The 12,056-nt window shown below is 52.9% G+C and overlaps 1 protein-coding gene across 4 annotated transcripts in view; it reads left to right on the forward strand.

The window, feature by feature from the left end:
• DPP3 (dipeptidyl peptidase 3) overlaps positions 1–12,056 on the forward strand; it is a 30,345-nt gene that overhangs the window by 9,029 nt on the left and 9,260 nt on the right. For all 4 annotated transcript variants that reach the window (XM_006210667.3, XM_006210668.4, XM_015244778.3 and 1 more), the window contains exons 3-15: positions 433–522; positions 1,084–1,221; positions 1,804–1,878; positions 2,453–2,546; positions 5,681–5,811; positions 5,923–6,053; positions 6,129–6,187; positions 8,738–8,932; positions 9,151–9,263; positions 9,635–9,727; positions 11,186–11,248; positions 11,347–11,471; positions 11,591–11,711. In XM_006210667.3, coding sequence (XP_006210729.1) covers positions 433–522; positions 1,084–1,221; positions 1,804–1,878; positions 2,453–2,546; positions 5,681–5,811; positions 5,923–6,053; positions 6,129–6,187; positions 8,738–8,932; positions 9,151–9,263; positions 9,635–9,727; positions 11,186–11,248; positions 11,347–11,471; positions 11,591–11,711 — 1,428 coding nt within the window. The remainder of the gene's footprint in view (positions 1–432; positions 523–1,083; positions 1,222–1,803; positions 1,879–2,452; positions 2,547–5,680; positions 5,812–5,922; positions 6,054–6,128; positions 6,188–8,737; positions 8,933–9,150; positions 9,264–9,634; positions 9,728–11,185; positions 11,249–11,346; positions 11,472–11,590; positions 11,712–12,056) is intronic.

Raw genomic sequence — 12,056 nt, forward strand, 5'->3', positions numbered from 1 at the left:
TGGGGCCAGCAGAAGCCATCGAGTAGTTGACCAAGGCCCCTCCAGCCTTAATATAATATTTGATACTTCTGGTGACAGCTGCCTGCCAGGTTGGGGACTGAGGACAAGCTTCTGCAGAAGAAGGTGGTGTTCGCACTTGGCCTTAAATGTCATATGAGATAGCTGCAGGTGGCTGGCAGTGTGCCGATGTAAAGGGAACAAAGGTAGATGAGGGCTTAGGTGTGTTTGGGAGCTGCTGAGAAGACCAGGTTGGCTGGACAATGGATGTATGAAGATTGGTCTATGAAGGTGTATTGAGGCCGACTGGGGCCTCCAAGGGTGTGAGTGCTGCCCCCAGATTTCCCAGCCTCCCCCATACTGCCTTCTCTGGGGCGTTAACATCCGTGGGGCAGGGAGGCTGTGCTGCCGGCTTCTGATGCCACCTTCCCCCAGGCGTTCCTGGTCTATGCTGCGGGCGTCTACTCCAACATGGGCAACTACAAGTCCTTTGGCGACACCAAGTTTGTTCCCAACCTGCCCAAGGTGAGCTGAGAAGGGCTGGGGAAGGTGGGGAATGTGGGGCTGGTGGGATAGGGGATGGAGCAGATGGAGCCCCTGTGGGAGTGGGACCCTGAGTGGAGCCTTGACCCTGTCACTAGCCTTGCTGGGTGCTGCAGCCTCCTTCCGACTGTGCTGACCCAAGGGGCGAACGAGGGGAGGGCTCTGTGCACTGTTAGGTGCTTGCAGAAATGACACCTGTTGGTTACCCCTGGGGACAGTGGAGGAGCCTGGGAACAAGGAGTCCCTCCCCAGAACCATGGGACTCGGGCTGTCTATGGCAGAGGCAGCTCTTACACCAGGGCTCTCAGCCCTTACTATGATCACAAATTGCCTGGCAGTCTTGCTGAAATGTAGCTTCTGACTGAGAAGGCCTGCGATGTTGCATGAGGTTCTGCGTTTCTCAGGCAAAGCCAGTGTTGCTGGTCCATCGACTGCACTTTGAGCAAGAAGATCTTGTGGGAGAAGAGCTGGGAGGTGGGTGTGGGGCCCCAGGATGCAGGTTCGGGTGGTGTGGCCAGGTTGATGGCTTCCCTTCCCCCGCAGGAGAAGCTGGAACGTGTGATCCTGGGGAGTAAGGCCGCTCAGCAGCACATGGAGGAAGTCAGGGGCCTCTGGCAGACCTGTGGGGAGCTCATGTTCTCTCTGGAATCGAGGCTTCGGCACCTTGGGCTGGGGAAGGAGGTGAGGCCCCAACCGCACTAGGGAGTAGAGGGCATACTTGGAGGCCGCCTGGTGTGGAGAGAAAGGCACCAACGGGGAGGTGGTGGACTGTCCCTCATTCGCCCGAGACAAAGTTGCTCTTCACTGCGGCCCTCAGTGTTGTCACCTGTAAGCAGTTTGGATGGAATGCTTTCTGCATGCCCTCCCAGTTCCGAGGATGCTGTGTGCAGGAGGCAGGAAAGAGAAAAGAGCTGGTAGCTGGAGGGACTGAGGAGGGGGGATGGGAAAGGAGGGGGCCCCAGCTTCCCACCTCTGGAGGCTGCTTGGGAGCTGCATGGGGTGAGGGACACAGCAAACCTTTGGGGTGGGCTGGCCTGTGAGAGGCTGGAGCAGAGCTGCAGGAAGGCTGGAGGTGGACCTCTGTTTGTTGTTTGCGTTATAATTTTTTCCCCTGGAAAGACATGGAGGAGGACAGTGGAGGCTGCTGAGAGGAGGTGCAGGAGGCCTGAGGCTGGAGAGGGTGGCTGGGAAGAAATTCGCCAGCTTCCCCTGCGGCCCCCAATCTCAGCAACTCCTATTTCCCATCTGCCTCTTCCCTGACAGGGTATCACCACCTATTTCTCTGGGAATTGTACCATAGAAGATGCCAAACTAGCCCAGGACTTTCTGGACTCACAGGTTTGGGGGTTGGGGAACTCGGGACAGTGGTTTGACGGGGTCCCCTTGACACTGGCGCCCACTCCTGGGTCTCATATTGGGCCCTGAGGCATGGGCGTCTTGGGTCCTTGAGGTGGAGAAGACTTGGGAATCCTCATCTGAGGGTCAGCCTGGCTTGAATGAAGGTGTCCCCATGTGTGCCCTGATGGAGCGGCCCCCACCCCATGCCAGGCTGAAGGGCTTTGTTACAGCCTCAGGGAAGGATGACACAGAACATCACAGCCGCTTCTGTTAGGCTCTGGTGTCCATATGTTGGTTTCCCTTCCCAGCTCAGCCACTCAGCCTTTCCTGTAGCCCCCGGATTAACTGAGGTCACACGGTACCTGGCATAGTTGAATTAGCACTTAGTTAGTGCTCAGTGTAATGAGCAGAGCAGGAGTCTACCCTGGCCTGCCCACCCCGCTCTCTCCCCTCCCAGGCCCCATTCTACTTTGCCTCTGTATCTTCTTCCTGGGGTGACCCACTTTCCCTCCCCCCATTCCACAGCCCTCTCTGGACTTACTCTCCCCCAAACCCCTACACTGGTCTTTTCCAGAACCTCAGTGCCTACAACACACGACTCTTTAAGGAGGTCCGCCAGGATGGGAAGCCCCACTACGAGGTGCGGTTGGCTTCCGTGCTCAGCACAGGTGAGCTCATGCCCTTTCTACTCTGTCCTCGGCATTCCTGGTCCAGGGTGGAGGGGGCTGGGGCTGAGCACAGGGGTTAGCCAACTACGGTAGCCGCACAGAGTAACACCTGTTGTAATGGCAGATATTGATTGAAGGCTTATTGGGTGCCAAGCTCCATGCTGTACTCAGCATATGGTGTTCCTGTGGGGTGAGCACTCCTATTTCTGGTGCTGGTGGTGATGTAAGGGGGAGACATGAGGGCAGGGGAAGGGCCTAGGTTCCAGCTGATGAACGTCGCCACTGCAAGCCTCTGACAGGAGCCCTGTGTTGGCCATGATCCCCATCCTCCAGGCAGTGGCGCAGAAGATAATAGTCCAGGTAAACAATGGGAATAGAGGCTGAACCACATGTCCCATGACAGCCTAGAGGAGAAATCCAAACTGCACATCAGTGAAGGCTTAACAGAAAAGGTGACCACATGTGTCTTGGAGGTTGGGGAAGATAGAGTAAGGTGTGGGGCTGTACCTACTAAACTCCGCTTCCTAAATATCTCTCAAAGTACCTTCAGGGTAAAGCCCAGATTCACTTCTAAGGGCTCCATCATCCGGAATTTCTTGGCTACAAGTGAAGAACCTATTTCAAATTTGCCTAAAGCAAAAGGAGATTTTACAGACTTGGGTAGTTAAGAAGCCCAGGATAGAATGGCTTCAGGCACAGCTGGATCCAGCTGCTCAGACAGTATTCTCAGAAATTTCTCCCTCTGTCTCTCTCTCTTTCTTTTCTTTTAATGTATCCTGATATTTCTGGTAGTGGGGATGGAATTTAGGTTTATTTGTTTATTTTTAGAGGAGGTACTGGGGATTGAACCTAGGATCTCATGCATGCTAAGCATTCGCTCTACCATTTGAGCTGTATCCTCCCCCTCTCCCTCCGTCTCTTGACTCAGCTTTCTTTGACTTCATTCCACAGCAGACTGCTCCTACACAGGGACTGATAGCCACCAGCTTGGCCATTCCAGCAAAAAGAGGGCCCTTTTCTCTCAGAAGTGTTTTCATAAGGTCTGGGAGTAGCTCAGGTTTCTCTATTTTGGTCCTATATTTGTCTGTGAACCAATCCCTGTGGTTAAGAGCCAGATCTCTGATTGTCTAGACCTGGTCCCAAGCCTACTTCAGAGCTAGGGCAGCCCCTCCCACCACCTGGACTCGGGGTGGTTGTTAGGAGTGGTTCTCAAAGGAAAATTGGCGACTGTTACCAGGTGATGGGGACATGGATACAGCAGTAATAGAAGCATCCTGGCCATGAGGACCTTTGCAACCTGGCACTCCCTTCCCCACCCACATCCCACATCCCACCTCCCAGCCCCCAGCCTCCCAGTTAGACCTGCAACTTCCAATTCCTTGAACACCTCACGTTCTCACATACACCTTCCTGGCCTTTGCACAGTCTGTTCCCCATTCCTGCCTGGAATGTCTTCCCTCACCTCTAGGTGTTCACTAGTTGAACACCTACTCATCCTGGACCCCATGCTTGGACATCACCTTCCCCAGGGCCTTTCCTTGTCTTCCCATCAGCACACCTAGTAATTTCCCAGTTATACCTCTGTTGACTACAAGCTCCTTGAGAGGAGGAACTATGTATTTCGTTTACCCGTGTCTCCCCAGGGAAGGCCTTGATGGCTAATATGTGAATAAATGAGGACAGGTGGGGAACTGATTTCCTGGTAGATGGAACAGCATGGGCCAAAGCAGGGTGGTGGAAAGTTTAGGGATCAGCTAGTATGTAGTTTGATTTGACTAGGGAAAAAGATACTGAATTCAAGGGAATAGGAGTAGATCATACTGGAACATAAGTTGGGCCTATGCTTAGCAGCACAGGGCACAGTATAGGATGTGGTTAAGAATGTGGCTCTGGAGCCCAGCTGCCTGAGTACATCAGTTATCTATTGCTGTGTAACAAACGCCCCCATTTATTTAGTGATATAAAGCTGCCTTTTCATGCTCACAGTCTCTGTGGGTCAGGAATTGGGATGGAATACACCAGGAACAGCTTATCTCTGGTTGGCCATGTCTACAGCCTCACCTGGGAAGACTTAGAGGCTAGAGTGACTCGACAGCTTGGGGCTGGAATCATATGCAGTCTCACTTACTCACATGTGCAGTGGTAGATGCTAGTGATCAGCTGGGGCCTCATGCAGCATCTTCATACTGCTCATGGTGGGTGAGCTCTAAGAGAGCCTCAAGAGACATCTCAAGAGAGCCAAGCAGAAGCTGTGTCGCTTTTTATGACCTAGTCTCAGCAGTCACTTGGCATCACTTCTGCTGTAGTCACAAGCCTGCCCCTGTTCGAGAGGAGGGAATAGAGACCCCACTTCCTGATGGGAGAACTCACATTTGAGATGGGAGATAACTGAGTCTATCTTTTGTTTTTTTTTTTCAGCATAACCTAGAAGTGTATTATAGAGATCAGAGACAACAGGCAAAATACAACAGTGTATTAATATCCCATTGCTTCCGTAAAAAATCACTACAAATTTAGTGGCATAAAACCACATAAATTTAGTCAGTTACAGTTCTGGAGGTCCAAAGTCTAAAACAAAACTCCAGTCCCTTCTGGAGGCTTCAGGGGGAAATCTGTTTCCTTGTTCCTTTCAGCCTCTAGAAGCCGCCTGCATTCCCCGGCTTATGGCCCCTTCCTTATAGCTCTCACACTTCTTTCTTCTCTCATCACATCTCCTACCTCCCTTCACCCTCTTTTCTCCTTCTTATAAGGACGATATGATTACATCTAGTCTATGGCTAGCTTTTTAAATACAGTCTTCCACACTGGGTTTGAATCCTGCCCTGCTCTTGCTGCTGTGTGACCTTGGAAAACTGGCTTAACCTCTCAGTGCCTTAGTTTCCCCATCTGTAGAATGTAGATAATAATGTCCCACTCCCCAAAGAGTTGATGTGAGGCTTAAATGAGTTAACACATATAAATAACTTAGGACATTTTGTGTTCCATAATAAATACTTTTTTGAAGATGAAAGTTTATACTAATTTCTGTAGGCAATAGGGAGCCATTGAAATCTTAGAGTAAAAGAATGTCACAGTGAGAAGTCTGCTGGTGTGTCTTATACTAGCCTTTTCCCTGAGCATCCTTCTTCCCTCAGAGCCGACTTTGGACTCCGAAATGGCTTCCAAGCTGAAGAGCTATGAATACCAGGGGAGCCATTTCCGGGTGACAAGGGGGGACTATGCTCCCATCCTCCAGAAGGTGGTGGAGCACCTGGAGAAAGCCAAGGTAGGGCTGACTGGAAGCTGAGGTATGCAGCTCCGGACCCCTCTGGGCAGCAAAGCCGGGTATGGGGATGGGTGGCTGGCCTGAGGCTGACCAAACCCTGCTCACCCCCAGACGTATGCAGCCAACAGCCACCAGGAGCAGATGCTGGCCCAGTACATAGAAAGCTTCACTCAGGGCTCCATCGAGGCCCACAAGAGGGGCTCTCGCTTCTGGATCCAAGATAAAGGCCCCATTGTGGAGAGGTGAGGCGCCAGCCTTCACCCCAACCCACCCCCTCCTGCCCGCCCCTCCTCCATCTCAGCCCTTCTCTCCCCCAGTTACATCGGGTTCATCGAGAGCTACCGAGACCCCTTTGGTTCCCGTGGAGAGTTTGAAGGTAACTTCTGGGAGGTGGGAGGTCAGATTGGAAACCCTTACCCTGCGTCCCCTGAGGGCCCTTCCCTCCCTGCGCCTCCCTCAGCAGTAATAACAACAGTCTCTGATGATTTACCATGGACTGGCCACCTGCCTATGTTAGCTCATTTTGACACCATTGTCCTATGAGAATTTCTAGCCTCACTTCACAGATGTGGGAACTGAGGCACAGTTGGTGGATGGCGGAGCCCAGGCGCCTTGGCTGTGAGCCACTTTGCTGTGCTGCCTCTGGTATCTGATCTGAGCACAGGCTCTGGCTTTGTCACTTAATGACTGTGTAACCTTGAGCCAATTAACCCCACCTCTGAGCATCAGTCATTTCTTTTCGGGTGTCGTGAGAAGTGAGGTATCATATGCAGACTGCTTTGCATAGTGCCAGGCACGTAAATGGTGCTTGGTTGATGGGAGCAGAATTAACATTGTGACTGTGAACTTGACTCACCTGCTGTCATCCCAGGGCAGGTGGCAGGCTGCCTTGGCCCTTGTGCCCAAGGCCGCATGGGATCCAGTGGTGCAGGGCAGAGCATCCAGCCTGGGGATTCAGACTTGTCTCTGCCAAGCCTTATCCTTCCCAGCCCCTGGACGTAGATTCTGGAGCAGCCAGCTGCCAGAAGCCAGAGAGATTAGCTTGGGGGGATAGAAGAAAGCCCCAACCTCCCAAAGGGTCTTGATCTGAGCTGATAGTTTCAGGCCCAGGGATGAGGCATGAGGGGCAGGCCGTCCAGGGGCCTGAGGGTGTGACAGGTATGCATACCCGCAGCTTTCCTGCCCGGGTCCTGATTTGCCAGGCCAGCTCTGAGGGCCGAGACCCAGAGCCTCCTCAGCAGCCTCAATCTCAGAGGTCCTCCCTTTTACATAACTCACAGTGATTATTAGAAAAGTAGTCCACATTCATGGGCAAAAGTTATGAAAATACAGGCTAAAAAAACCAACTGTGATTGCACCCACCCCAAGGTTAAAATCTGGAATGGAATTTTTAGCTTTCGTTTTTATATAAAGGTGTAAGTGTTTAAAAACCTGTGTGTGTAATTTAAAAATCCATGTTGTAAGTCATTGGAGCAAGACAGAAATATGTAGGCTAAGATGTGAAATCCCTCCTTTACCACCTTCTCCTATGTCACTCCCCTCCAAAGTTCACCACAGTTCACAGTGGAGTACAGGTCCTTCCAGACTTTCGTCTAAGCATTCACACACACACACACACACACACACACACACACACACACTACTTTTAATTCATCCAGGCAAAAGAGGTTATATTCTCTGTAGTGTTCTGTTACTTGCTTTTTTCACTTAATGATGTATCTTGGATATCTTATTTCATATCAGTACATATAGACCTACCACATTCTTTTTAATAGGTGTATAGTATTCACAATCTATTATAAATAATTTCCCACAACATTTGATATTGTACTGCATGTCTAACAGCTCCATGGTGTGCCGTCATCTAACTGTCCCCTAATTTATTTAATAATCCCTAATTGTTGGACATTAGGTTGCTTTTCCTTCTTGGCTATTTTTAAAAAAAATTTTTATTCAAGTACAGTCAGTTACAATGTGTCGATTTCTGGTGTACAGCACAATGTCCCAGTCATGCATATATATACATATATTCATTTTCATATTCTTTTTCATTAAAGGTTATTACAAGATGTTGAGTATAGTTCCCTGTGCTCTACAGAAGAAATTTGTTTTTCATCCTCTCTTCCTGTCCTGGTGTGATGATCTCACCAGACAAAGTGGATCTGGATAGGGAGGTTTTGCCAAACCCATCCCTTGGCTAGGTTAAGGTTAACTCCTTTATCAGTCTAGGCCAGGCCTTTCCAAGGCCTAGTCCATGCAGGGTTAACTGGAATTACATCAAGAAGGGTTCGGTGCTAAGAGCAAGGAGTCTCTGCTTGCAGGACTCTTCAGTACCTTTAGTACACACATGTGCATTAGGAACATTTAAAAAGTTAGAGATAGAGTATGTAGTGCTGCCCAAACTTTTTTGACCCGGGAGCTCTTTCTTTATGGAGGCGCTTGTAGAAAATGTGTTCTCTGGAGTGCAGTTTTGGAAACATTGCTTTGAGCCAGGAGCTCTAACTGCGTTAAATCTAAAAAGATCAGTCCCTGCCCTCCTGTGCAATGGCCTCACCACCACATAAGCCAGCTATGGCTCACTGTTCCCCCCAAAAGAAGAGCATCTTCTTGTGTGTGTGTGGTCCCATCCACTAGGCATCTGATCCTTTTCCTATCACCCACTATGTGCCGCCAACAAACTCCTTTAAGAGCCATCTCAGGAGTTTCTCAGCGAAGCCTTCTCTCTACACCCCACCCACCCTAAACAGTGACCTCCACGAAGGCAGGGCCTAGGCCTGGGTCACTGCTCTCCCTGGTGGCCAGCACAGGGTCGCGGCAGACAGCAGGCATTCATACACGCATGTTGGCTGGAGGATTAGAGCGGTTGAGTAAGGTGTGTAATCCCTCCCAAAGCCCGCCATCCCACAGCCTGCTCTCCCCCCTGCAGGCTTCGTGGCCATGGTGAACAAGGCCATGAGCGCCAAGTTTGAGTGGCTGGTGGCAAGTGCGGAACAGCTGCTGAAGGAGCTGCCCTGGCCCCCAGCCTTCGAGAAGGACAAGTTCCTCACCCCTGACTTCACCTCCCTAGATGTTCTCACCTTCGCTGGCTCCGGCATCCCTGCTGGCATCAACATCCCCAACTGTGAGCTTCCTCAGGCCCTGCCCCTCCAGCCCTGACAGATTCCCCCAGTTCCCCAGGAGACTCCATTTAGAGTCGCCCTCTCCCCCTCCACACACTTATCCTGGCCGCAAATCACCCTACTCCACTCACCATCCCTGCCTGTCCCTCTTGTCCAGACAACTGGTCTGTGGCACTTGAACTTTGCCCCTTCTCCCTGGTCCCCTCCTCACCTTCTCCAGATGACGACCTGAGGCAGACAGAAGGCTTCAAGAACGTGTCGCTAGGGAACGTGCTGGCGGTGGCCTATGCCACGCAGCGGGAGAAGCTCACCTTCCTGGAGGAGGATGACAAGGTGGGCACCGGCAGCCTGAGGGCCAGTGCTGGGCTTGGCCTGACCTCGGCTGACACGGGAAGGCAGACAAGCCAGTGCAGAGAAGAGGAAGGAACAGGGTTTCAGGCCTGGATTGGCTGCTCTCCAGCCATGTGACCTTGTGTCTTCAGAGTCTGTGACCCCAGCTGTCAAACAGTAGAGGCAGTGCCTTCCTCTCAGAGGGTGGCAAGGATGAGCGGGGCCATGCGGTTCCCAGTGTGGAGATGGTGTGCAGTGGGCCTTTAGCAAACGCACACATCATGACTGGCCCTCGGCCTAGCACGGGGAGTGGTGGCAGGCTATGTGGCCACGATGGGACTGTGGACAGCATGGGTCTCTGCTTGTCTTGGCAGGACCTGTACATCCGCTGGAAGGGGCCCTCCTTTGATGTGCAGGTGGGGCTGCACGAACTGCTGGGCCACGGCAGCGGCAAGCTTTTTGTGCAGGTGAGAACACAGCAGTCACCCCGGCTGCCAACAGAAGCCTCCCCAGTGCCCAGGCCTACAGCTCCCCTCCTCCGTAATCAGCCCTCCAGGGGTGCAGCTGCTCCATTCTTTGCCCTCAGTGTCTCACCCTCCCTCAAGACATCCCAGGAACTCTAAGGACTGAGTGGGACCTGTAGGACAGTCCTGCTGAGGTTCCCCTGTCACAGTCTCCCACAAAGGAGGAATTGCTTGGCTCATGCCAGGGAAGCCTGCCCTGAGGGTGTGGCCTTGGCAGCCCCAGGGGTAGAGAGGCTGGAAGGGGGCTGTCTCTGGGCACTCCTAGCCCTGAGGCTGCAGCACTGTGTCTTTGAACTGCTGTTCCTTGGAGCTTGTACCTTTCCAGGTATTGTAGGGAGCCCCTTCTCCCCCGAGTAGCCCCTTCGTACTGGCCAGCCAGAGTGGCTGGCGCCCCCTTGGCACCCATTCAGGGAATATGAGAAGACAGCTTTTCTGGCTGGCTGGGAAGAGCCCAAGGGCCCATTGTGGACCCTGGGGCTGGAACTGCACAGATGAGAAGACTGGAGACGGGTGGTGTAATGCGGTCAGACAGTGTGGGGTTCTGGGTTGGGCCTGCTCCTTGTAGGGTGGGGCTGCCTCCCCGAATAGGGAAGGGCTGGGCTTGGAAGTCAGGAGGATCCAGAGAGCAGCTGTGGGGAAGCAGCTTGGCTTTGCCTAGGCTCTGAAGTCCCAGGGAAGCAGGGACAAATGTGGCCCCTTGCAGGGTTCAGTTCCCCTCCTTGAGCCTCAGTTGGCCCATCTGTAAAATGGGGCTCCTGATTCCTCCTGTATGGCTCTTGTGAGTAATAAAAGCAAAGCCCTGGGATTTGCCTGGTACCCAATAGGCCCTCTGGAAATGGGTATTATTGTTAAGAGACTGTGCACAGAGTTTATATGCTCTGATTCCACTCTGGGGTTCTTAATCTCTGAGCCTTAGTTTCCTCTGTGAAGTGGGGTAATAATGGAAACTTCCTTGGACGGTGGCTGCCAGAATTAATGGATAATGCACGAAGATACTTAGCCCATGGAGAGAACAGTGTGAGTGATGCTTGTTTGGGGCAGAGAATCGCATGCTGTGGCCTCCTCTGGCAGGAGAGGGGCCAGGAAGCATGGACCCAGCTGGGGTCTAGGGATACTGGGTCCGGGTCTTCATGTGACTTTGGGCACATCCCTCCCCACGGTGGCCCGCAGTGTCGCTCTCTCTGCAGTGGGGTAGGTACCTCTGGGGGCTCTGAGAGGTGTCACAGGACTCAGGTTTGGAGGCAGCAGTGTGTTGTCAGACCTCCTGCTCCTGCCATCACTCACTGCTCCCTGGTCACCTTTCTGAGCCACTCATCAGGCCCTTGGATCTGGGGCTGAAAGCCTGGCTCCGGATCAGGGCCCTTTGCCCTCACCCACCCCATGTCCGTGACCCTCCTGCAGGATGAGAAAGGAGCATTCAACTTTGACCCAGAGACGGTGATCAACCCAGAGACGGGGGAGCAGGTGAGGGCAGCTTCAGTGGAGCCCCAGGGTGCTGGGAGGTGGGGCCCAGGTTGGGTGGCAGCTACCCCTAAGTCTGCTTCCTGGGCCTCCCCTCCCAGATTCAGAGCTGGTACCGGAGTGGGGAGACCTGGGACAGCAAGTTCAGCACCATCGCCTCCAGCTATGAAGAGTGCCGGGCAGAGAGCGTGGGCCTCTACCTCTGCCTCAACCCCCAAGTGCTAGAGTACGAGCAGCAGGCCTAGGGGGTGGGCCTCCTCTGTGGATGGAGTGGGTGCTGGCAGGGAGGGCAGGGCCCCAGCAGCCTCTGACCCCCTTCCCCGCCACGTCCCCTCCCTTCCCCAGGATCTTTGGCTTTGAGGGGGCTGATGCAGAGGATGTGGTCTACGTGAACTGGCTCAACATGGTTCGAGCCGGACTGCTTGCTCTGGAGTTCTACACCCCTGAGGCCTCCAGCTGGAGACAGGTGGGGGCCAGGGGACCCCTTAGGAGGGGAGAGCCTATGGTGGGGACCAAGACCAGGATTCTGGGTGTAGGGATGGGATAACTGTACCTATGAGGCACATGAACTGGGTTTCATCCCAGACTCCACTGGTATAAGGGCAAGTCACATCACTGCTGTGAGTCTCAGCATCCCTGTCTGTGAAATGGGAATAATAATCTCCTTGCTCACCTTTGAGGGTGAACCAGATGAGATGATTTTACTCTGACTACTAACAGATGACTTGCATAGGACCTAGTCTGTGCCACTGAGTTCTAAGCACTTTACTTAAGTTGACCCACTGGTTCCCAGTATCAACCCAGAACGTAG

This window comes from Vicugna pacos, chromosome 10 (genome assembly GCF_048564905.1).
Source record: "Vicugna pacos chromosome 10, VicPac4, whole genome shotgun sequence".
NCBI lineage: Eukaryota > Metazoa > Chordata > Mammalia > Artiodactyla > Camelidae > Vicugna > Vicugna pacos.